At 41.1% G+C, this 25,615-nt stretch overlaps 2 protein-coding genes across 3 annotated transcripts in view; one reads left to right on the forward strand and one right to left on the reverse strand.

Annotated features, from left to right (window-relative positions):
* RTN4IP1 (reticulon 4 interacting protein 1) overlaps window positions 1-671 on the forward strand; it is a 51,697-nt gene extending 51,026 nt beyond the window's left edge. For both annotated transcript variants that reach the window (XM_027551304.1, XM_027551303.1), the window contains exon 10: window positions 544-671. In XM_027551304.1, coding sequence (XP_027407105.1) covers window positions 544-651 — 108 coding nt within the window. In that variant the 3' untranslated portion in view covers window positions 652-671. The remainder of the gene's footprint in view (window positions 1-543) is intronic.
* A 1,330-nt stretch (window positions 672-2,001) lies between these two features.
* The window catches only part of CRYBG1 (crystallin beta-gamma domain containing 1), a 232,260-nt gene continuing 208,646 nt past the window's right edge, over window positions 2,002-25,615 (reverse strand). The window contains exons 14-22 of the mRNA XM_027551299.1: window positions 17,798-17,924; window positions 17,566-17,598; window positions 16,277-16,389; window positions 15,155-15,284; window positions 12,495-12,634; window positions 11,080-11,203; window positions 10,501-10,659; window positions 7,102-7,264; window positions 2,002-3,450 (exon numbers count right to left, since the gene is read on the reverse strand). Coding sequence (XP_027407100.1) covers window positions 3,362-3,450; window positions 7,102-7,264; window positions 10,501-10,659; window positions 11,080-11,203; window positions 12,495-12,634; window positions 15,155-15,284; window positions 16,277-16,389; window positions 17,566-17,598; window positions 17,798-17,924 — 1,078 coding nt within the window. The 3' untranslated portion in view covers window positions 2,002-3,361. The remainder of the gene's footprint in view (window positions 3,451-7,101; window positions 7,265-10,500; window positions 10,660-11,079; window positions 11,204-12,494; window positions 12,635-15,154; window positions 15,285-16,276; window positions 16,390-17,565; window positions 17,599-17,797; window positions 17,925-25,615) is intronic.

The raw sequence follows: 25,615 nt of genomic DNA on the forward strand, positions 1-25,615 counted from the left end.
GATGCCCTCTTTGATGTCTGCCACACAGGACAGCGTGGCTGAGATGTGCATTCAGCTGTAGCAAGCAGTCTGAAGAGGCCACACCGGTCCTCTGGACACACTGCAGACCATGGGTCAGGCAGGCTTGGGTGAGACCTAGGCTGGACACGCGGTAGATGTCACAGAGGAGACGCACACGCAGCCCACACTCAGACAAGTAACCCGTTTTGGTAGAGTCGGGGTCTGCAGAGGGCTGAGGTCAGGATGCTGGTGGCTACCGGGTGCCGGGTTTGGATGCTGTGGAGGGGCTCTGCCACAGTGTGGAGCAGGAGCAAGGCGGATGGTCGGGTGGGCTGCATTATAGGAGACTGAGAGGTGGGAGGTGCAGCAGTGCAGCTGTGGCCCGGCCCACTGTGAGCTCCTGACTGGGGGCGCCACACAGACCCGAGAGAGGGCGGCCTGGCTGACGACGCCAAGAAACGAAGTACCTACATAAACTAGGTTATCTATGGTGAGCGATGTAGGTTTTCTTACCCACCGGTCAACCTTTCTTGTGTTTTACAGATTCAGCCAGTTATTGAAAAAACCTTTCCATTTTCTAAAGTTCCAGAAGCCTTCCTGAAGGTAGAAAGGGGACATGCACGAGGAAAGACTGTCATTAACGTTGTTTAAATAAATATTCAGTTTGGTGATTGTTGGCTCTCTTACTCGGTGAGTGCCTGCAGGCCCCAGCTTTTTTCTAGCCATCCCTTTCCAGATGAGACTGCAAGTTCCATGATATAAAAAACACACTCCTTGCCAGTAATTTTCCATCTTCTGAGCCAGGCACAGAGATTTTATAACCACACTCCCACCCTCGGCCATCACCTTGCTCTGCCCAGGGCTTTCTCCCATCACCTGCCGCGCCTGCCCATCTGCCAAGCTCTCTCTGTGCCAAGCGCAAGGGACACGCACGTAAGTAAGGACACGATATGAAAATATCCGCACTTGGGCTTGTCTGTAAAGTCAGTGAAAATTGTCTATTGTTTTTTTTCACAGCACATTTGCAAATTGTTGCAGCACTTTCTGTTCTAGTAGCTCAAACTGTTTCACCATCTTAATGTTTGTGAGAGAGTTAAAACTTCCAGCGTGTGGAGGAGTGGCAGCCTGAAGAGCTGACTAAGCTTCTAGACTTATCAGTGAGCACGTTTCAGAGTGGCCAGGGTTTCCTTCGTTTTTTATTCCTCTGCTCTAGAGCGGTCCTCACAGCCCTCAGAGTTCTGAATCTCTTAGGGGCCTATAGAAGAATCTAGCCGGTGATTTGGTTCATTCCTCTCAGAGAATGAAAGGAGATGTTCGAGTTTCTAACTTCTTAAAACCCTTACTTTTGTACATAAGCGAGCTAGTCTTCTCTCAGCAATGGAAACATGCTTCTCTGGGAACTCTTCGGTGGAAATGCAAACCCTTCCACTGGGGCCCAGAGTTCTGCACTTTGACCTCCCCAGTAAGCCCATTGCGGCTGTTGAGCCTCTAGTCTGTGCCCCGCCTTCACTGGTGTAAAGTGACTGTTTCCTGCTTTGCTGTGCCTCCTCATCACTGGGCCTCCAGCACTAGCATTCAGCTTCTGACAGAGACTTGGGTGAGCGGCTTTCTCCTCGGTTTCTTCCTGCTAGACACTCAATTGTAGTGTGTTGGATGAGGGCTCTTCTCTAGAATTACTGTTCCCACCAGTACAAATTTACCTCAGAAGAAAGAGGTTCTTCCAGCTGTAAATAAGCTACTATTGACTTCTCCGAACAAATATCAGCCCTGTTGCCTTGAGGGCTCCCAGCTGGTAGTGAGGGGGCATCTCCACTCAGAAGAGTGGCGGGTGCCCTTTTCCCACTGACTCTGAAGTGAGGGCAGTCAGAAATCTCTCTCTGCCCTTAATCCAGCAGCTGTGAAGCCTTCCATGTTGTGATCAGACATTTATTTCTGATGTGCCCCTGACCCTCTTGGAAGTGTTTGGAGGGCTCCTGAATGGATCCTCTCAGATTTTATCAATACAGTTAACCAAAAACAAATTTATTTGAGAGAGAAATTCAACACACACTAGACGGTCTTAGCCCACCGTACTGTGGTTAGTGAGATGAGTAAAGGCCTAAGGCCAGCGCTATACCTGGGAACAGGACCGATGTGGTGGCCGCTGTGGGACACGTGCGTGCAGACTCAAAGCCTGCAGGGTACACTGCTGATGACCGTCATTGCCCACTGCAGACTCCAGAGGATCAACATTTTACAACTGGAAACGAGATATGTGACAGAACACCACTATTCAGTGACGAGGACAGCTTGGCCAGGGAGCGGTTCAGCATTTTCAGTCTTCTTCACTGAAATGCTTGCTGTATTTTAGGGTTCTCAGTCCCAGGATTCAGGCAACAGGGATTGCTTACAGCCTCCTTCCCTTCCCTTCTTTCTGGAGAGAATCGCTGGTCATCCTCTACACCTTCCACACCTCAAGTGTCTGCTTCCTGAAGTAAGTGACGCGAGGCCGCCCCCAGTGGTCAGCGCAGCTGCTTAGGAGGGGGAAACTGGGCTAAAAGATCTGAGTTGGGCAAAGGCCTGCTTAACACTGCAGAACTAGCTGTAGGCGAGTGAGGATGGGCTAATAGATGAGGTCATGATCGTACTGTTTCAGTAGGGGCGCAGGCAGAGGACCAACACTCACATGTGGCAGTCTAGAGCGGCCGCAGGTGAGTGGGAATGCAGATCCTGCTAATGTTAGTGGACGTGCACATGATAGCTCTGTAAATTTGCTAATTTTTAATATTAACAGAAACATACTTGGTTTATACTTAGTTCCTTAAAATATGTCTGAACAGCTAAGGCTTTCCCACTTTACAGCATAATTATGAGTCCAGAAAACAGAGGATCAGGGACCAAAATTGCAGGCCTAATAAAATGACTTCTTCTCAGATGCTGAAGCGACTCCTACCTTACAAACTTGAGCTTCTGTCCTTCCCTTTAAAGTGTACAGGACTTGTAGGCCTGCAAGGTCGGTAAGTTTGGTCCTGTTCTCTATCTTTGGAAATAATTTAAAACATACATCATCTCTTAAGGTCTTAGTATAACTTTTTCCAAAAAGCACCCTAAAGCTGCTAAGGAGGCAACCTGTTTAGGCAGCTCCTGAAAGGAAAGGGAACAAACAAGAGGACAGATGATTGTTTTAAAATGATCACAATCTTTTGATGAGAGGTTGTCCTGGTCACAGGAACGTGATTCAAGAGAGACTTTAGAGTTGTTGAAGGAGCAGGTCTACTCTCTTCTTCGTGCTTCCAGCAGCAGGCCTTTTTTCTTTTTTTGTTTAAGTAAGGTAGCTCTGGAAGGCCTCCAGAAATATTCTTCCTGTGTTCTTTACTCAGGTCTACAGGACCATGGCTTCCCACACTTGTGTTAACTTCTCTTTGCTGACAGTGTTAAGGATAAGGTGATTTTGATCATACTGTGTACCCCCTGAAAGAAAGAAAAGGAAAATGATAAAGGGAAATGTGCCCATGTGAAGGAGCTGTAGTAAGACAGTTTATTACACCACCAGGGCAGCAAGAGTGAGCAAGGTGTGAAACCACGTGCCTCGAGGAAGGCACACAGGAGGGAAAGCCCAGAACTGCCTCCGAGGACTAAGGCTCCACCCACTGGGGGTGATGTGTCAAAGCCCCATCAGAGGACGTCAGCAGCTCCATACTGATGTCCTACCTCCCCAGGCTCCTTTTCCTACTCAAGTCTTAAAAGCTAGTTCATGGTCACTCTTAAGATCTGTGAAACTGGGGGGAATAGGAAAGAAGCTAGAGATGGGAAAGGAGCAAAGATGGTGACAAATATTCAGTGGCGGGATCGTGGATTTGAGATGGCAGTGGAAGAAAGCAGGCAGGCTCAGCAGTGGAATGGTCATCAGGACAAACTTTGCATCAACACGAACAGTGGTGGTATTAGGTCAAAGGGGAGGTTGGAGTGACAGCCCGAAGTATAGTGGGCAGAGCAGCATTCCCACTTCTGGGAACCGACAGGCTGTGGTGCATAAAAACTCACAGCATTTAATATGCTGAGTTCCACTGAACTGTAAATCCAATACAGTTTCCATACGCTCCCTTTCACCTACCAGATATTTCAGATTCTTTAGTGTTAAAAATAGCCTCATGGCCTCTACTTTCAATGGCGAAGTATCATGGACAAAAGAAAGGGTCATGTGTTGTTTTTTTTCCCTAGTGTGGCGTAAACATCCTTTCAGGTACTTTTCAGCACAAGCCTCTGTACCAATTGTTATAGCACCTAGGACTCCGTCAGAATTAAAATCTGCGCATCTTAATGCAGGGTAAGTGTGACTGGTATTGAAATCATAGTGCAGCCTTAAGCCAAGGGGAATCAAATATTCTTATTGTCTTTTAAAACCTCCAAAAGGTCTGAGAAGTTACATAGTTTTGATGGAAGAAAATCATCTCTTGTGCCCCTCTTGGAAGAAACTGATTCATCATCATCATAACTGAGCGCCTCTGCACAGCTAGATACAGGACGGAATACAAAGCAAGCGCCCTGGGCTTTTTATGCTGAAGTTTGCAGTGAGATAAAAAGTTACCACCACCACAAATCCTGCCGTCTCCACTGAGGCACGCACACTGTACTGCATTGAGATGTCAGAAGTATTATCTTAAGGTCACAATGCACTTTTTCATTCTTCAAGATTATAGTATCTTAAACATACTTTTTGTGTATATCATAATTCTAGAGTTATGACAACTAGAAAGTTCTTGAAAAATAATTTGATTCATTCTGCTGCCTTTGGGGAGAAATAAAATCCCAAACTTTGATCTTTTTAAAGTTAGCATGCATCAGCTTACACTATTGTCATGTCTTTGGTCTGAAATAACATATAGATGTCTATCAAAATATCAGGAGATGGGTTAAAAGGAATAAATCTTGTAATATTAGTAGCTAACACATGGTCAACAACTGTAGCCAAGGAAACTCAGTCTCCTATGAAGTGCCCTGAAGAGAGCTGTATTTCTGTCTCGTCTGCACAGGATGTGAGTTTGTGGCCCTGCTCTGTCTTGTCCACAAGATGGCATCATTCTCCCACATTCGGAGACATTTAAACCCAGTTGACCAAGATAGCAAGGGACTACTGCAGCTACCTTGCTCGAACGCAGAGAGGTCACAAATAGACCAGAACAGTATCCTTATTCCAAAGGCATTGGACTAATTTGTGTTGCATTTTAGGAAGTGACCTTGGAGCTTTAAAGTGAAGCCCCTAAGGAGAAAGTTCCTGAAGCCCCACAGTCCTTTTCAGAGTCAAGACTAGAAGCCAGGTATCCTTACTCCTGGTCAGCTGCCAGCATAGCAGTTGGGGAAAATCCCATATGCTTGGAGCTCCCAGAGTGTAAGGTCTCTGAAGCTAAGGTACTGTCTTTTCCCACCCCACCACTTTGGTATCCCCAGTCTCTGGCCCAGAGCTGGTCACACTGTGGGTAAGTGGGTACCCAACAAGTACATGTTGAAAGAATAAAAGAAATGCTCTAAGAGACTTGCTCAGAAAGATCACAGTGACCTTAACCCTGGACACAGGAAGTGGATCATACTGTAAGAGACACTAGTCCATATTTCCCTCCACATCTGTGTTTCCAATTAGTCACATTTCTTTGGCTTCTCTGGAGGTGTTAAAACTATCTTGTACAGACTGAGGAGCTCCAGTTTAACAAGTTGATCCAAATAAGAATTAAGATAGTGACTCAACCGATGAACCTCAGGCTGATCATCTATAAAATGGGTATCTTGTGTACATATTGCCAAGTCTGTTGTGCCAGCCTACAATGCATTAGTCTCCTGTTGCATTTTATACAAGGTATGATGCTGGGCCCCATCCAGCCTGGAGCCAGACGTTGCTTAGTTTTGCTCCGTAAGTGTAGTGCCCTGCCTCTGTCTCAGTGAACTCGGTTTGCCTCTGAGCACCTTTTGCTCCTCGGAGTCTCTGTGACCTCAGACCCCATTGTGAGGTGGCTTGACCACTCTCCCCACCCGCAGATCTGAATCAGTGGCCACCAAAGCCCCTGATGGAAATGTTCAGGCTTATTCTCCATTTTCTACAAGTTAGTTTAAAACTCAGTTACAAGCTATTTCTTTAATCCTATATCTTAATTTTTAATGACAGCTTTGGTCTAGATCCCTGACGCAAGTAAAACAGAGCCAACTTTCTAGCCATAATTTAAAACTGTGTGTGTGTTATATTATATAGTTCCACTAAATTTACAAACATCACCACACTGGTTTTCTGATATGGAATAGAAAGTCTCCATTAATAATTTAAAGCAAAATTACCCCATATGACACAAAATGCACTGTCTTCATTTGCTTGTCAGCAGCAACAAGTTTACTAAATTCCCATGTCTACATTTGGTAACTTTGTTTTATTTTAAAATTATCATCAGTAGTCCTCCCAGACTGGCAGTATGGGCATTACCCGCAACCCTGTCAGACATGCAGGGTTGTACCCCAGACCTCCTGAATCAGGACCTCTGAGGGCAGGGGACCAGCAATCTGTGTTTTAACAGCCCCTCCAGGAGATTCTGATGCAGATAAAGTTGGGAAACCACTTGCCTAAATAAACGTATTTGGTCTTCTCCAGGCACCATCAATCAGTTCACTCCAGAGTAACTTCACTGAGCAAATGTTCAGTTGAAATCTCTTTGGCTGTGTTTGTTGTTTGTTTTAATTACTTTTCAGTCTTAGATTTTAGGTTACTTGCATGTATATGAGTATCATCAGCTATATAGACTGAGCCTTTTAACTTGTGATTTTTAGTCTGTTGTAATAAATGCTTTAAAGTCGGCCCATGTCCAGATTCCACCTCAGCACTGTGGGTGTTGCCAAACTGACTCACCCCTCTGAACTTCAGTTCTGAGGGGCTGTAAAATGGGGAGAGGAGGGATAACACAGGCCTCTTAGGGCTGCTGTGGAGATCACGTGAGATGACGTGTGTACAGTGTTTATTTAGCACTGAGGCTGGCACAGCATAAGGGATCACTTACTATTAATAGTGCGCCCGATGTCAAAAGTAGAGCTTTTTAGTTAACTAAAGAAAGACAAAACAAGGCAGATAGGGGAAATAATCCTTACCTTTGATATCTAAAACTAAATTTGGCTTAAGCTTGCTGTAGATCCTGCCGTCAGGCTTCATGCTCCAGAACTGACTGTCAGCATTCTGTTCGAGCGCCAGGCCCAGCTTTGAGCCAGAGGTTACGAGGCTCCCCGAGATGGTCAGGCAGCAGTCCTCTGCTATCTGCTCAGCAGAAAGGACAAGGCATCTTACACATGGAGGGACACACATTCAAGTACCCTTGTAAGCAGTCCCCTGGGTAAGCTGATTTTTAAAGTTACCTTCGTTCCCAGCTTCATTTACATATGAGTATTTCAGCGTTTAGCCATGGTAACTGGGATCAAACAAATATTTATGCCCTTCGTTTCGGATGACATCAGTAATGGAAAGTTCTCAGTTTTTGTCCTTTGTATGAGGAGACTTAAGCCCTTTGTGACGTCCTCTGGTTTATTAGTAAGGGAAGCCTCAGAACACTATAAGTGCCCATCATTTACTTCTCGCTCCTAGAAAGGACTATGAGCTGCATCTGGGTCTGTAGCTAAATCCTCTCTGACGTATCTACCCTGCTCAGCCTGAGGCTTCCAGCATATGACTGTATCTCTAATTTTGAAGGCTGTTGTAGCACTGAAGTTGCTAAAAGGGCATTTTATCATTTTAAAACTTGGAATTCCATTTATTCTCTTGTGTTCCTTCATGAGAAATGTCTAAAATTTTCTTCAAAGGCACGCTATCCAACTATAAAGAGTGTGTTCTAATGCAAAAATCTTACGGCTTCTTCTATGAAGTGAATCTACCTTTAACATATAAACAAGGTATGGTAGTCATTTTCATATGGCATTCACACAAATTGATGTAGAACATGCTTTTGAAAAGTGTACCATTCCATGTTGAGATAAAAGGATTCTGATAATCTAGTACACTTTACTTTTTCTCACTGACTGAACTACTGGATTCAAAGTTGTTAAATAATATCACTGAAATGTTCATTAGAAATAACTGCTGGAAGATGCCATTTCCTTGAATTAAGATAATTCGCAGACAGAAGTTGGCATTTTCAGTTCAGTCGCTCAGTAATGTCTGACTCTATGACCCCATGGACTGCAGCACGCCAGGCCTCCCTGTCCATCACCAACTCCCAGAGTTCACTCAAACTCATGTCCATCGAGTAAGTGATGCCATCCAGCCATCTCATCCTCTGTCGTCCCCTTCTCCCGCCTTCAGTCTTTCCAAGAATCACGATCTTTTCAAATGAGTCATTTCTTCACATTAGATGGCCAAAGTATTGGAGTTTCAGCTTCAACATCAGTCCTTCCAATGAATATTTAGGACTGATTTCCTTTAGGCTGGACTGGTTGGATCTCCTTGCAGTCCAAGGGACTCTCAAGAGTCTTCAGCACCACAGTTCAAAAGCATCAATTCTTTGGTGCTCAGCTTTCTTTATAGTCCAACTCTCACATCCATACATGACTACTGGAAAAACCATAGCTTTGACTAGATGGACCTTTGTTGGCAAAGTAATGTCTCTTCTTTTTAATATGCTGTCTAGGTTGGTCATAACTTTTCTTCCAAGGAGTAAGTGTCTTTTAATTTCATGGCTGTAGTCACCATCTGCAGTAATTTTGGAGATGCTACTGTTTCCCCATCTATTTGCCATGAAGTGATGGGACCAGATGCCATGATCTTAGTTTTCTGAATGTTGAGCTTTAAGCCAACTTTTTCACTCTCCTCTTTCACTTTCATCGAGGCTCTTTAGTTGTTCTTCTCTTTCTGCCATCAGGGTGGTGTCATCTGCATATCTGAGGTTGCTGATATTTCTCCTGGCAATCTTGATTCCAGCTTGTGCTTCTTCCAGCCCAGCGTTTCTCATGTTGTACTCTGTGTATAAGTTAAATAAGCAGGGTGACAGTATACAGCCTTGACGTACTCCTTTCCCTATTTGGAACAAGTCTGTTGTTCCATGTCCAGTTCTAACTGTTGCTTCCTGACCTGCATACAGATTTCTCAGGAAGCAGGTCAGGTGGTCTGGTATTCCCATCTTTTTAAGAATTTTCCAGTTTGTGGTGATCCACACAGTCAACGGCTTTGGCATAGTCAATAAAGCAGAAATAGATGTTCTTCTGGAACTCTCTTGCTTTTTCCATGATCCAGTGGATGTTGGCAATTTGATCTCTGGTTCCTCTGCCTTTTCTAAAACCAGCTCGAACATCAGGAAGTTCATGGTTCACGTATTGGCTGAAGCCTGGCTTGGAGGATTTTGAGCATTACTTTACTAACGTGTGAGATGAGTGCAATTATACAGTAGTTTAAGCATTCTTTGGCATTGCCTTTCTTTGGGCTTGGAATGAAAACTGATCTTTTCCAGTCCTGTGGCCACTGCTGAGTTTTCCAAATTTGCTGTCATATTGAGTGCAGCACTTTCACAGTATCATCTTTTAGGATTTGAAATAGCTCAACTGGAATTCCATCACCTCCACTAGCTTTGTTCATAGTGATGCTTTCTAAAGCCCACCTGACTCCACATTCCAGGATGTCTGGCTCTAGGTGAGTGATCACACCATCGTGATTATCTTGGTTGTGAAGATCTTTTTTGTACAGTTCTTCTGTGTATTCTTGCCACTTCTTCTTCATCTCTTCAGCTTCTGTTAGGTCCATGCCATTTCTGTCCTTTATCAAGCCCATCTTTGCATGAAATGCTCCCTGCCTTTTTCGGTGCCTCTGTATTAGTTGCTTCTGTTTCTTATGCTCTTCTCTAAATGTCTAAAGGGTAAAGGATGATTCTCCCTCAAGCACAGCAGACCTAGTTAACAAGCTGTCTTCCTTTCACAAGGCTGTATGCCGCCTGCTGACTCATGGGCACCAGTATTAAAAAAAAAAAAATCAGGAGCAAACAGTCAAGCCCATAAAATAAAAGAGTTGAAAAGATTATCTACAATAGAAGCATGAGTTCTCTCATAAATCTTACTGTGCTCAGCGTTTAAATGTGCATTATGGTGGGAGCAATAGGAGGGAAATTACAAGGCATGACAATTAGGAACAGAGTGTTATACACGGGTGGTATCTCTTCACTCTTCACCTAGTCTACGGGGTCCTTCAAGATGCAGACCAAGAGAGATCTGTGTTGATAGTGATGAGGCTTAGAGGTTTATTTCTATAACAAGAAGGTGAAAGGAAAATAGGAGAGTAACACAGACACTTCCTTTTTCCATTCCATTTCTGTATAAAATCAAGTATAAAGTTGTTTCTTGGATCAGTGCTAGATTTACTTCTTTTTTAGGTTCCTTGACTATTTCTATCAGAGCTAAGATGTATTTTCATGAAAAATGTTCCAACTTATTTCCAAAAGAGCTCTGGAAATTGTCAAGTAGCATCTACTTGAAGAGAGATGCCCTTACAGACCCTGGTCTAACCCCAAAGCTCACCCTGCATTTGATGCATCCTTCTTGATAAATCCAGATCTGGTCATCAGCTCCGACATCCTCCATGACCTGTATTCTGAGAAGCTTCAGATCCTCTAGGTTTCCATTGGTTGACATGAATAACCCTGTTGCTTTGTTTCGAAGTCTAAAATAAATTCGTTTCTAGAAGATAAGAACCCACGCGATAGTCACTGACACGCATTTTACAAGCACTGAACAGCATCAGCAGCAGGGGCAGAATCCAGAATGAGGCTGGGTCAGGAATAACTGCTGCGTCAGAGTTTCAGAGGCTTTAGGATTTTCTCAATGAAGAGAGAGTGACAGAATTTCAGAGAGCCTGGGGCTGGGAGCTGCCTATGGACAAGCCAGGGCTTGGGACATACCACGTTTTGATGTTGGATGTCATAACATTTCTGAAGCAGTCATAACTGCTTTTAGCACCAGAAACATAGCCCAAATTCAGAAATTCTCACGGGGTGGGGTGGGAGAGAAGCCAATTTCAAACTAATTGAAACTAAAAAGTTATTTACCAAAAAAATTTCAGAGAAAAGTCTATTCGAAACACCCAGAAGAAGAAAATACCTGAACAAAAGGTCGTAGAGAACCTATTTGGTGACAGCCACTGAATTCATACCACTTAGGCACTTCCGCTGGTGACAGTAGGAACTGTCGGCCCCTGTAATTGCCATATTCGTAAGTAACCCATCTGGAAAACAAAAGGAGAGGACTTCAGTAAGTGGCAATGGCCATTTGACAATGAGCTCCAATTATATTTTCAGAATGTTTCGATTTTTAGGCTAAGCTTTTATATAATACTTGAAATATACATTGGATATAAAAAAAAAAGGAAACTACTTTATTTTCAAAAACAGTTACAGCACCCATTTCTTGACAAATAACAAATTCATGGTACGTGAGTATTTATGCCCCAAAGTTCCACTCTTGAAGAGAAGTCGGTAGGTTTTTTTTCCAGTAAGGCAATGAGCTAAAGCTAGTCTTTTAGCAGGACAGCCCAGTACTTCCTGTGAGCTTTAAATGGTTAATACTCGTAAAGTTCATATACATAGTAAGCGTTCCATAAGGATTAGATAAAAATAAATAAAATTTTGTTTAAAATGAGAATAATCTTCCTCAGTCCAGAAAACTGCTAAAGACCTAAACTGCTCAGGTCTGTTCCACCCAGAAGTGCTGTGATACCCACACATGAAGTATGGGTTCCAGCACAGACCAGCAGGCAAGCAGCCTTCCTCTTGGGTTGACGTATTATATATCAAGGAAGAATGTTCTCTGTTTTTAATCCCGGAACTCTAAAATGTTACCATCTTAGCTATTTTATCATAAAAACAAAACACTAATTTAAACCTGTTGGGGAAGAATGTCACGTATAACACTACCACCCTAATAACCTGAATTTGTTTTTTAAATAGCCATAGTTCACTCCAATGTTTGATGCCTTCAGACTATACCTATTGTTTTGGTGAGTGAATGAAAACACCTCCTTAAAAACATATTACACTGATAGTCTGTATTCATTTTTTATGTCTTGATTTCAGAATTATTCAAAGCTGAGAAAAATCTTCTCATGTTGACCTTTAATCATTTAGCATATAGCATCTGTTGGTCACTCCTGGCTGAAGGAAAATCGCAGCCCTTACTCTAAAATTAAATGACTTGGTCTTTCAAAGGGATAAGCAAAATCAGTTCTTTTTTCCTACTTGCTAAAAAAAATACTTAATAGATTTATTACAGTGTTCACCTAGAAACTTTGAGAAATGTTAAAGTTCTTAGCTTAAGTCAACTGAAAATCTAGATGAAGAGATGATGCCACACACATGGCTTTTCCAAATGGGAAAAGTATACTATGAGGGATCATAAATACTAACCCTTACAGAAAATAAGGGATTATACATCAATTTGGTTAAGGTGACATAGAAAAGAAATATGATCAAACTTAATTTTTAAAGTCTACTGAATAAACAAATAGGTAACTCACTTACATGCCACCAATCACCTGGACAGAGCGTATGTGTGTGTTGAATCCTAGGGATCGGAGATTAACTATTTCTGTATTAAATTCAATCTTTTTTCCTTTGAAGTCTTCTCTTTCAAAAAGAATAATTGTTGGCTCAGAAAATTCCTATTTAGGAACAAAAATAATGTTTTATTACTCCTCCTTGATGGTAACTTGAGCTCATGTGAAAATCATCTTGTTTAAAAGACAAAGCACAATATCTGGCCAGCTTTGACGGCTCGTAAGTTCCCTTTCTCAGAAAGTCTGGGTGTTTATGTGCTCCGGAGCTAGAGAGAGGAAAAATGGAGGCCAGAAAGTTTCCCCTTGCAGAGAAAGGTAGGTGAATATAAAAATTTTTTTCCCCCAAAAATCGGGAAAACAGCCCAAGCATAAAGAAATAGCTGTATACACCTGGACTGTCAATTCTAATGGAATTTATTTTCAACTTGGCTGTTCTCTATTGAGATTAGGAGGAGCTAGAAAGCCAAGGAGATATAAATGGTGAGGGGTTGGGGGCTATAGTGATCTCTGGGGTCGATTGGCAACTTGGCCCGATGAAGGAGCCTTCCACTTAAATGCATTTTTAAATGTCTTTTGGAGGTGGTGTTTTTTTAACTGTCAATGAGACAGTGATTCTGTATACTGCCAAACTTTCCTGTAGGAATAATTGTTAGGAAGAGGGAAAAAACAGGATGGGAGCCCCATGTTCAGATGATCACTTAAAGAGGACGACAGCATAGAAGCCCACTGATTTTCAGAAAAGTTGGCTGTTGATGCTTGTTTTTCAAATCACAGACCTTTATGACCCTAGACTAAGCTCCAGTGATGATAATCCTAAAATCATAAAATGCTAAATCAAAAATTCTCCAGCTTAAAAGTTTTGTGGCAAGGGTGTGGTATCTTACTGCTTCGTTTATTGGTCTTTCTACACATCAAGGCATAGCACATAAACACAACAGATCTGTGCAGAGGCAGTCTATATGGTCTTGGAATTATGTTAAACATAGAAGGAAAACTGTAGTAGTATTACTACTTTGTACTTTCACTGCACGTTTGTCTGAGATGGTATGCCAAAACATACCAAGCACTCTAATTTAGTGACAACCACCTAACGATTTTGATTATGTCACAGTTAAAACATATGTTCTTAATAGGTGTAAAATGTACATTTCCTCATAATCAAAACTTAAAAGAATATCAGTGCCAAAAATTATGTGAGCATACATGTACTAAATTCTGGCTGAAGGAAAACATTTGAAAGCTTTACCTCTGAAGTGTGTTTGTTTTTATTATTCTTAACAATATCTGTAGGTAGCTCTTAGAACTCCAGGCAGGTTAAATATCCAATTTTTAGGCTTTTTGTTATTTGTAAGTTAATGAATCTTACACATCATCCCATATTCCACTGCTACTATTTTCACATCTCAAGCAAGGTCAACATTTTTGTTATATGAAAGGGCAGGAGGGGATGAGAAAAAGCCAACTCACACATATGTTCTTTCTACCTTTAACACTACAATCACTAACTATACATTGCAAGCTTTTTACCAGCTACCAAATACTAACATGTTTCCCAAACTGTCAGACCCCAGACTTTTAACATCTGAACCTTATTCTTATAGTTTTGTTCTATTGAATATTGCTTTGTGTCAAAATTAACGATTTCTGGTCAAAAAGGAGCACTATAATCTGGATTGGCACATACATGATAAACTGGGGGAAGTAATTTGATTACAAATCTCTGAAACAACAGAATAGATAGATTTTAAACCTATAAGGAATTTCTGCAAGTCAGTAATGACAGAAAACTAAAGAGCTGGGCAAAGGATATACGTAGGCAATTCACTGAGCAGAAATCCAAGTGACTAGTAACTAACAAAGAGAATACTCTCTACCCCATTCTTTCAAAGTGACAAAAGTTAGAATGTCAGAATACTCAGGAATCACAATGATACCGGAAATAGGAACCCCCATGCACTGCCGGCCGCAATGTAAAGTGGTGGAATTGGGTGGTACCTGGTGAAACTGCATACTCATGCACATGAAGTCCAGTATATTCCCCTTTAATCTGTGTTCCCCAAAGACTCCCTCTCAGGGTGATCCATTATGCTGTATGTACATCTGGTTATTGACTACATATTGTATGTACATATTACATCATGTACACACATTAGACTCTAGACATACATACAGCATAATGGATGACTCAAAAATTCTTAATGTAAATAGTTATGTTTATAACACGAGAACTATAGCATAATACTGTATATAAAATAAAAGCCTTTATGCATATTTTTATAAAACATACATTTTATAAGAATATCCAAGCTGTACCCCAAACACATTAGAATGGGTGCCTGTAAAGGGAAAGGTATAGATATAGGGGTCGGGTATGAAATGGAAAAACGAGCCAGAGGGCCTTGAACTAGCCTATGAGAGTGCACCAGGCTGACCCAACACTGCCTGCCCCTCAAGTCTGAGAAAACAGCAAATGAAACCAATTTACATTTTAAAGATCTTCAAAGAGACCATGTAATTATTTTTTTCTGCCTCCAAATTGTCCATGAGGAAGTCTACCTGCCGGTGCCCTTGCTCTGACTCGGCTTTGTATCTCTGTTAGCACTGTATTCACCCTGATGTACTTACAACATCTATAAAACGAAGAGACTTGAAAGTTGCTCCAGGGTGGCATCCCATTGCAGACAGCGAAGGATAGTGGCCTTCCTCCAACACGTACTGATTACCAGAGAAATTTTCTCCATCATATGCAACCCAGCTACAAAGGAAAAACCACACACATGTACAGTGTAATCTGAGTCTTCCTGGTCTAAAAGTCTGATTTTTAGAGGTAACCTGCCATTCAATAAATACAATGCTGCTTATGGCTAACGGTGTTCTCTCTTCAAAAATGTCTGGATATATTTACTGCATTTCATCTTGTAGGAAATTAATAATCATAGTAACTTTGCATTGCATTTGGGAAATAAATTTGTTTTTCTCCATGTAATGATTCATTCTTTCACCTTTCCACCTTCCAGCATTCCTTGCTCATGGTGCCACCATTCTACTCCAGGCCAAAGTGGTTTTGTCAAGCCCTTGAAGCTTCTCATACACTAATCCTCAGTGTATGATTAAAGGCATTACTAACACTGCTATTATTATTATTATTTGGCTTAATTCTTCATCACCTTTTGCATAGATTGTTCTAAAGGCTTCCTGATCCCTTCTCCTGGCTTGGACTCCTTGCCTGGCCTGTCTTGTGTATCCCGTCGTGTCCGTCTAAGCTCACATGCTGAGGGAAGTCGTCATCTGAGTCCACCCTCCCTGTCCAAAGTCACTTCCCCTTCCCCAAATACAGAGACCACCCAGCTAGTGAGGGCAGCGTGCCCCTCATCAGCACTCCAGTCCAGCCATGCACTTGCCTAACATTCAGAATGCCTACCCTCCTCCTCCCGACCTGTAAACAAATCTACCTTGGGATGAGCCTTGGAGATGACCTAGAATCCCTTGACAGATGACAGGAGAGAACTACAGTGCAAAGAACCTGGCCTCAATCCCACTGCACAATGAGGGGATGACGTTGAACTCCTGCCCACACAGATTGATGCCTGTGTCCTCTGACGTCCAGCACCCAGTGCTCTGAAGTATACTTCAGTACTCACTATTTGGTGGTTTTATAGTGCCAAGCACCTACAGGTATATTTACATGCTGGTGTGAATCCTGTTTCCCACACTGATTGGGCTCTTCCAGTCCACTGTTTTGCTTACCTGCCTCCTAAAACTCTACAAGACTTGGTAGAGAAGGAATCATCAATTTGACTTGTTGTTTCTCCAAAACATTGACTGCAACCTTGAAAGTGTGGTTCCGAAAACAAGTGAATCTTTGAAAACAGTAAACAGAAACAAGTAAAATTATATTCCTAAGTATATTCATTCAGCCTTTGAAATGATGACCAAACACGACCTGTTAACTTTTGTTACAGTAAACTGGTGTGAATTTTATAAATCCTTTAATTTTCTGTATCTATATTAATTAGAAGTATTTTGGCTGCACCACTCACGACTGTTTAATTCAGAGTCATCAAAGGACAGTCCAACAATAGAGGCAGCTTTCTACAGAACATCCTATCCTGTCCTAACAAGCTGTGCGGCATTTTAAAGCTTTATTGTGGCCAAAAGTAATTGTTTATAGGCCTATCATTTATAAGAAACTATTTTGGAAACATGTAGTGCAGTTTTCCTCCCTCAGTGGAAGTCACCTGCTGACTTGTTAGACTCTGTGTATGCCAATAAAGGAGGCTACAGTGGCGTTTGTGCCTCTCTAATTATGGCTGTCTGAACACTTACATTAAAAAGTCTTAAATAATGAATTTAACACTTCAGTTGATGTAGCGAGTCAGCACTCCAAAGGCTTAAGTGAGAGACCATGTAAAAGAAGCCATATAAAATGTCTAATGCAGACACAGCAAATATGAAAATATATTTTATTGTTTACCACAATAACTATATGCCATTGTTTGAAATACTAATCCCAGTATATTAACATAAATAATCCACTGTAATGATATAAAATTTAACTTAACATATAAAAACATTGTATAAGAAGTATTTAGATATGGGTCAGTGTTATCAATTAAGCCTTGCATGATCAGTTGGTCAGTCATGTCTGACTCTCTCTGACCCTATGGACTGTAGCCCATCAGGCTTCTCTGTCCATGGGATTTTACAGGCAAGAATATTAGGAGTGGGGTGCCATTTCCTCCTTCAAGAGATCTTCCCAACCCAGAGATCCCAATCCAGGATCTCCCTGCATCTCCTGCATTGGCAGGCAGATTCTTTACCACACTGGCAGGCGGATTCCCTACCACTGAGCCACCTGGGAAGCCCCCTAATTAAGCCTTACTGTAAACTGAAATCTAATTTTAAAATACGGTTTTGCTTTCAGGCATGAAAATGGGTAAAACAGTATGTCCCTAAATGTATTATGTTTTACACATAAATTCAGCTTTTCAATGGAAGGTTTCTAATTATGAAAAATAGAGAATTTGTTAAGTTACCTGATTTCGTCTCCTTGGGCCAGTGAAAGAATCCTAAGAATTTTTAAAGGGAAGAGAAAAGGAAATGAGTAGGGTAGACATCTTGAAAGTTTTTTCTCTATATCATTAACTATTACCATTAAAAATAATCTCAGGATAGTTTCTATAATAAAATGTTTCATGAACCAGAAGCACACATTAAGGAAATCCAAAATTCAGGCAAATGTTCTCATAGAAAAATATAACTCCTTACCAAACATATGGGTTGAACAGAGGAGATCTTACAGTTTTTGCCTCCCCAGTCCTCAAAGCTGGTATAGAAACCTTTATCCAGTATGTACTGTTCTCCTGTGAAGTCAGGATTTTCATAGGCTACCCATCTAAAGAAACAAAAGCACTGACTCATTATAGTTCATAGTCTACATTTGTAACAAATCACACATTTGGGTAAATACGTATCATAGAGCAACTTTCATTTATTTTACTAATTAGTAATTTAATTTTTCTTGCTCTCCATTAATCTTTTAGGAGCAGATAATTTGTAGGACAAATCAAAGTGGCAAGAAAAAGAATATCTTTGCATGAATCTTTTGATGTTCTCGCTTACCAAATCCTATTCCCTGAGAAAGCTCCAATGAGAATATTTCTATTTCTGATTCTAAGGAGACAGGTTGGACTTTCAAGAAATACCTGTAAAAACTCTTCTAATAAACAACTAAGGATTCTTTAATGTTGATAACAAAAAGTTATCTTTCCAGAAAGATATTACAGAAGTTATGTCTCTATTACACAACAAATCACACTGGGAGTGGGTGGGGGAAGCTGACAGAAAAAAAAAAAATGCTTTAAATAATCATAAAATAGCTAAATAATGAAAATTTTGTTTCAACCAGGATTTCCAACGTAACACAACTATATAAAAAGCAAAACTGAGCAAACTCTCGGGAATACTAAGAACAGATCTCCTGGAATGTTTTCACATTTTTTATCTTTTAAATGATCTACACTCAGAGAGGAAAGTCAACAAAACCACCTTATTGATGCTGTTTCCTATCCAAAGATAAAGTCTTTGAAGGGAAAAAGTTTTTCAATTCTGTTACATTCAAGAGATACTCAAGGTTTCCCCCTCAGTTAATTCACTGCCCTGCACTGGTCCTCTCACAGCTTAAAGGAGTAATACCTTTATGCCTATGGTACTTTCCAAAAGTACTTTCCAAAAGACTTTTTACATCTGTTATCACATTTATTCTTCTACAAAAGAGAACAAACTTGACTCCATGTTGAATCTGTTCCTTTGGCTCTAACCTTTGTGCTCTGTAGCCCGTGCTTAGTCATGCTGGTGCGGCACCTCCGTAAAGGGGTGTTGCTTATACACTGAAATGATGTTGATTCTCAAGACTCTGACCTTTAAAGGTGTAACACTTTCCCATTCATATAGAGAGAAATAGCTCTACAACAGAAAATTATAATTGTCTCCTGGAGGCTTATAGGAACACTGTGACTGGACCTACATGGATAGCTGCCAAGAACAAAGGATTGCAGTACCAAGACATTTGTAACAGTCTGCCACACCTCCTTCCCTTTTGGAGTGAAAGAAGCCTGAATTCTGACCTGAGTGATGGTTCTTTGGGACAAAGATGGCCCACCATCTTCTGGGTCTGCCGGCTTTCTAAATAAAGTAGCTATTCCTTGCCCTAACACCTTGTCTGTCAGTTAACTGGCCTGTGGTGTGGCGCGCAGTCTGAGCTTGGAGTCAGTAACAGGGAGGAACTGTTTTTCACATGTTACAGAAAGGAAAACCTAAAGACACAGAAAAAAATTATTCATTTAACAGACTGGTCATTTACCATGTGTGCTGGGGTACTAGGAATGCAAGGTGAAAAAGACAAGATTCTTGCCCTCAAAAGTTCAGAGATGGGTAAGAGGTATCACATGGAATTATTTGTTGCTGTTTGTTCTGAATGGGATGTGACCTGTCCACGCTGACACAGTCAGTCAGTGGCCAAGGATGAATGAACCCTTGTCCGAGGCTCCTGAGGCTCACCAGGTCTCATTCTTGACCTGAACTGCCACCTACCCTGTAAAGTATCTTTTCACTTACTACTCTACTTAATACAGCCCACATGCTTCACAATTAGAACAGATTATAACTTATCTAAAGGGCTGGACTTAAAAACTCAAGTACAGTTATTACTTGGAAATAAACAGCCATCAAAGAGAACACTGCAAAAACCTCAAGTGATAATTAGTTATGACAGCTAACATCCGGACTCACTTCTGGCCATCTGAATGGAGAAACTGCCATAAGCACCAATCACAGTCAATTTTAGAAAATACTGCTCTCCCACTTCAGAAGCTCATTAAGCAATTTTAAAATTCTATTCTCCAACACTGTGAGATGAAGAATTAGGAGGCTGGTTCTAAATATGGTCATTACATTAACTTTCAGATAACTTTAAAGAGATCCCTTAAGCTTTGTACAAGTCTGTATTTTCATTTTTAAGTAAGGGCACTGACCAAGATCCCAGTGCTGACAGGGTAAGGCTGTACAGCTCATGGGTGCCTGAGTATGTGGCCTCTGTTCACACAGCCTTTGGCTTAGTCATGAAGAGAAAAAAACAGAGGGATTGCAGAACACTGCAACAGGGGAGGGATTTCCACAGAGCAAGAAAATCTACTTTACAAAAGCCAGGACCTAAAAATAATCAAAGAAGTTAAGACATATCACAAAAAAGTTCTCCTGACAAGGCTCTGGATCCATAGCAAGTTAGAGAGGCACAGAAGGTTACAGGGTCAGGAGGCTTAAAGTCCTTTTTGCTTGACTGTTTTTTTACTTTAAGGTTTGAAAGGAAAACAGCCAGTGAGGAGGGAAAGACAGAAACCTCAGGAAACAAGACGAGCAAGCTTTGAAAGACACTTCAGCCAGTGCTTTTGTTGGTATTTGTTTAACAAGTGTGGGTACTGTACTTCCCTATAAAACTAAAATACAGTACTTGTAGGAAAACACCCAGTCCAGGTTCAATGCATGAGACAGGGTGCTCGGGGCTGGTGCACTGGGATGACCCAGAGGGATGGGATGGGAAGGGAGTGCGGAGAGGGGTTCAGGATGGGGAACACATGTACACCTGTGGCGGATTCATGTCAATGTATGGCAAAACCACTACAATATTGTAATTAGCCTCCAATTAAAATAAATACATTTCTAAAAAAAAAGAAAACACCCAACACTGAAGTAAGCCTATCTAACTCACTGAAGTTGAAACAGGAAGCCCATTTATTAAAATATCACCTGAATTGACAGTGGTATTGTTTTCCTTCCAAGATGCGGCCCCAGATGAATCACCCAAGAATATGGGGGTAAAAAATCCAAAATTCATCTTTGAGATTCTCTGGTATATCTATCATCTAGAGTCTACTTATAACTTGTACCTGAAACTCTTAGGAAGGAAACTGCTTCCTTTCCTTGTTTAAGCATATTCTGCACATGTGAATCAACACTTCTCTGTCTACAAGATTGGAAGGGGTGGAGGGCGGGCAAGTATAAGTACGAACAGATCTCAGCCTGCTGGGATCACTGCTCAGAATTTAAGGGCAGCAGTGCAAACCTGTCCTTCTGTTGAGTCAAAACAACAACACTTTTTGAAAAAAATCTGGACTCCAGAAATATCTCATTTTGCTCTTCGTTTTTAAAAAATTAGCCCAGTTTTCACTAATCAAGAGGACAGCATAGAACTAGGAAGTGATGAGCGAGGATGTGTAAAGGCAACTCTTCTGATGTTTCAACAAGAAATGAAATGTAGTTCCTAAAACCTCTTCTGCTGGATTCACGGGTACCCTTCCTGAAGGCCGTTCTCAGTTTCAGAGTTATTATTAATGAGTTTACCACCCAGGGAATTTATTACTCATGTGACACTGGCACATCTCAACCTTCCTATCCGCAGGGCTCAACTCCAGTGCTACCTCCTCCAAAGTCTTCCCTCTGTCCAAGCTGGAAATTCATTCCTCTCCGCTGTAGGTCCCCACAGCACTTAATCTTTGCATTTTTTGCAGCAATAATTATGTTTTATATAAACACTGTAACTTCTTTGAGGATACAGTGCTTTGCACATACTAGACCTCAATAAATATTTGTCTAATGATCCTCTGAGTGAAATATGAGGAAGCAGCTGGTCTTGGCAAATTGAAGCACTTCTACAACCCAGAATGTAAAAGGAAGTGGCTGTGTGCGTCTGTGCATGCACATGCACGCCTCCTTTCAACTTCCCCCAATAACAAAACCCAACTGCTACCAACCAACCAAAAAGAAAAAGCACAAGCCAGGAAGTGTAACTAGAAATGACTAAAAATAGGAACATAAAAGCAACCTTTTATAAAGGAAACAGATTTTAAGTAAACAAGGGCTGGGTAAAAAAGAGACTGACTCCAGGCACAGTAGTTTTACCTGTGCTAACAGCATAATCTACACACATGCCCGATGGGAATCCACCCAGCATCCTTTTGCTTCCTCTGCAAGGGTGTATGACTGGGCTTTGACTAATGGACCCAACACACCTGGTAAGTATCAAAATGTTCAACTGTTTCCCCATACTGAGTTGGTCACTGTATATTCTCCCTCTAAATAGTTTACTTTAAAGGCAGTCAAAAATACTATCAAGCCACAGCAATATTTCAGATGACTTCTGAATGCCAGACCTTCATCTATGGGAGATTCTAATACGTTAGGGTTCCAGAACAGGACCTAGGAGAAGGCATTTCCTGCTAAGAATGGAAGCCCCAGAAGTCACTGTGTCATTCTGCCAAGATGGTGCCACAAGCAACAACCAACACAAGAATTTAATGACATGACTAACGTTAAAAGCATATTGCATTGTAGATGCATCTAAAACATCCAGGGCGTCTGTGGAAAGTCACAGTAGAGTTGAGGTTAGAGCGAGTCATATAGCCTATGTTACTCATGCCATAAGAACCTAACACCAAACACTTTCAACAGAACCAATGTCAATTTCATATGACCATTTAAGAATACTCTCATAACAAATTATAACTTACATCAGCCTGGACCATAAAAATAATCATAGAGCTCACTTTAACAGACATCTGTTCCTGCCAATCCAATATCTGCCTCTACTCTATCTGATGTTCCTGGGGAACCCCTCAGCCCAATCATGTATAACTTGCCCCCAGTGGACTGACCCTACATCTCAGCTCCAGAGCTGTGCATGTATCATAGGCATGGCCTTCTCCTTGGCTACAGTAATTGGTTCAGATACAGCCATATGACCTAAGTGTACAGAATCAAAGCCAAACCTGGAACCTCTGTGGGAGAGAGAAGCTTTCCAATGGAAGCAGTCAAGAACAGAAACCAGATGCTGCTGCCACAGGCTCCAGATAGAAAGTATGATTTGTTCTTGCTGTTTAGTCACTAAGTTGTGTCCAATTATGACCCCATGGACTGGAGCCCACCAGGCTCCTCTGTCCATAGGATTTTCCAGGCAAGAATACTGGAATGGGTTGCCATTTCCTACTCCAGGGGATCTTCCCAAACCAAAGATCAAACCCATATCTCTTGTGTCTCCTGCACTGGCAGGCGGATTCTTTATACTGCTAAGCCACCAGGGTAGAACAAATCTGACTCCATATTTAATCCATTTCTTCTACCTTAGCCTTTGTGTTCTCTATTGCTTTTGCTACAAGTTAATCACTAAAGGGATCCTGCCATAGCTTAAACATAATGGCCAACTTCTGGGAACCCTGCCTCCCACACCCAAGTGTTAACCTAGAATACTTTTTGTTTAGCTCACAGGAAATATCCTGACCAGGCCCACCTGGCTGCAGGAAAGTAAAAATTAACACATCCCTTGGGGAGTCTGTATTCCACATCCCAGGGAATAATTGCAACAATTTATTGTCCTTTTTACTTTACTGCTTCACTTCCCCTTCTATGTTCTATAAAAGAAACTAGCATCCAAACCCCAGCAAGATGGCTCTTTTGGACACAAGTCCAAAAGACTAGTCTCAGTCCTCTGGCTTTCCGAAAAAGTCACTATTTCTTGCCCTAATACCTCATCTCTAGATTTACTGGCCTATAGTATGGCGAGCAGTATGACCTTGGACTTGGTAACAAAAGGACCTGCCTAAAGTGAAGCCAGCATAGCAAAAGCCCAGTCAAGAGATGGAGATCAAGTTCTCATACAGTGTCTAAACTTCCGTACCGTCAGGACCTTTCAGTTATGCATGCCAATATATTACATTTTTATCACTTATGCCATTTTAGTTTGACCTATAGCCACTTGCATCCCAAGGAGTCTTGACTAGTCAACTTTCAATAAAAACTTACATCAGCATTAGTAAAGCACAGTAGCAAATTCCAGGTACACTGAAACAATTATTTTTATGTTAAAATAATAGCCCAGAAATGAACCCACCTATATGGTTAATTTATAACAGAGGAGGCAATACTATATTAATACAAAGGGGAAAAGACTCTTCAATAAATCGTGCTGGGGAAATTCAACAGCTACACGGAAAAGAATCAAATTGGACTACTTTCTCACACCATATAAAAAATAAACCCAAAGTGGATTTACATTTAAGATCTGAAACCATAAAGCTCCTAGGGGAAACATAGGCAGTATGCTCTTTGACATGTCTTAGCAATATTTTTTTGGATATGTCTCCTCAGGCAAGGGAAACAAGAACAAAAATAAACAAAAGGGACTCCATCAAACTACGAACTACATCAAAAAAGCTTTTTGTACATCAAAGGGAACCACCAACCAATCGAAAAGGCACCAGCTGAATAAATAGGAGAAGATATTTGCAAACAACATATCTGATAAAGGGTTAATATCCAAAATAACAAAGGACTCCTACAACTCAACACCAAAAAGCAAACCATCTGATTAAAATATAGGCAGAGGACCTAAACAGACATTTTTCCAAAAGGACCTACAGACAACCAGTGGGCGCTTGAAAATATGTTCAACGCAACTAATCATCAGGAAAATGCAAATCAAATTCACAATGAGATATTGTCTCACACCTGTCAGAATGGCTACCGTCAAAAAGGCAACATATAACAAGTGTTGGCGAGGATGTAGAGAAAAGGGAACCCTTGTGCACTGTTGGTAGGAATATAAATTGGTGCAGTAACTATGGAGAACAGCATGGGTTCCTCAAAAAGTTAAAAAATGAACTACACAATGCAGCAATTCCATTTCTGGGTATTCTTCCAAAGAAAACAAAAACACTAAGTCAAAAAGATACAAGGACCCCTATATTCACTGCAGCATTCCATATCCAAGACATAGAAGCAACCTATATATCTAACAGAGATACATGTAGTGTGTATACACATACACACACACACAACGGAATATTAATCCACCATGAAAAGGAGTGAAATTTTGCTATTTGCACATTATGGGAGAACTGAGAGGGTATTATGCTAGGTGAAATAGACAAATACCACGTATTTATATGTGGAATCCAAGAACAAAAGGAACAAATATAACAAAACAGAAAACAGTCATAGATACAGAGAACAGATGGTTGCCAGAGTGGAGGGAGGTGGGAGGATGAGTGAAATAGGTGAGGGAAATTAAGAGGTACAAACTTGCATTTACAAAATAAATGAGTCATGGGAATGAAATGTACAACATCAGGAATATTATCAATAATTGTGCAGTATCTTGGTATGGCAACAGAAGGTAACTAGACTTTTCATGGTGATCATTTTGAAATGCACAGAAATATGAAAGCATTATGTTGTGTACCATGAACTAACATACTGTTGTAAGTCAACTGTACTTCAAAAACAGCAAACAAACTCATAGAACAAGAGATCAGATTTGGACTTATCATGGTGATCATTCTGAAATGCACAGAAATATTAAAGCACTATGTTGTGTACCATGAACTAACATGCTGTTGTAAGTCAATTATACTTCAAAACAACAAACAAACTCATAGAACAAGAGATCAGATTTGTGGTTACAGAGGTGGGGATTGGGGGGAGTTGGATGAAGATGGTCAAAAAGTATAAACTTCCAGTTATAAATAAATACTGGGG

The sequence above is a fragment of the Bos indicus x Bos taurus genome, chromosome 9 (assembly GCF_003369695.1).
Source record: "Bos indicus x Bos taurus breed Angus x Brahman F1 hybrid chromosome 9, Bos_hybrid_MaternalHap_v2.0, whole genome shotgun sequence".
NCBI lineage: Eukaryota > Metazoa > Chordata > Mammalia > Artiodactyla > Bovidae > Bos > Bos indicus x Bos taurus.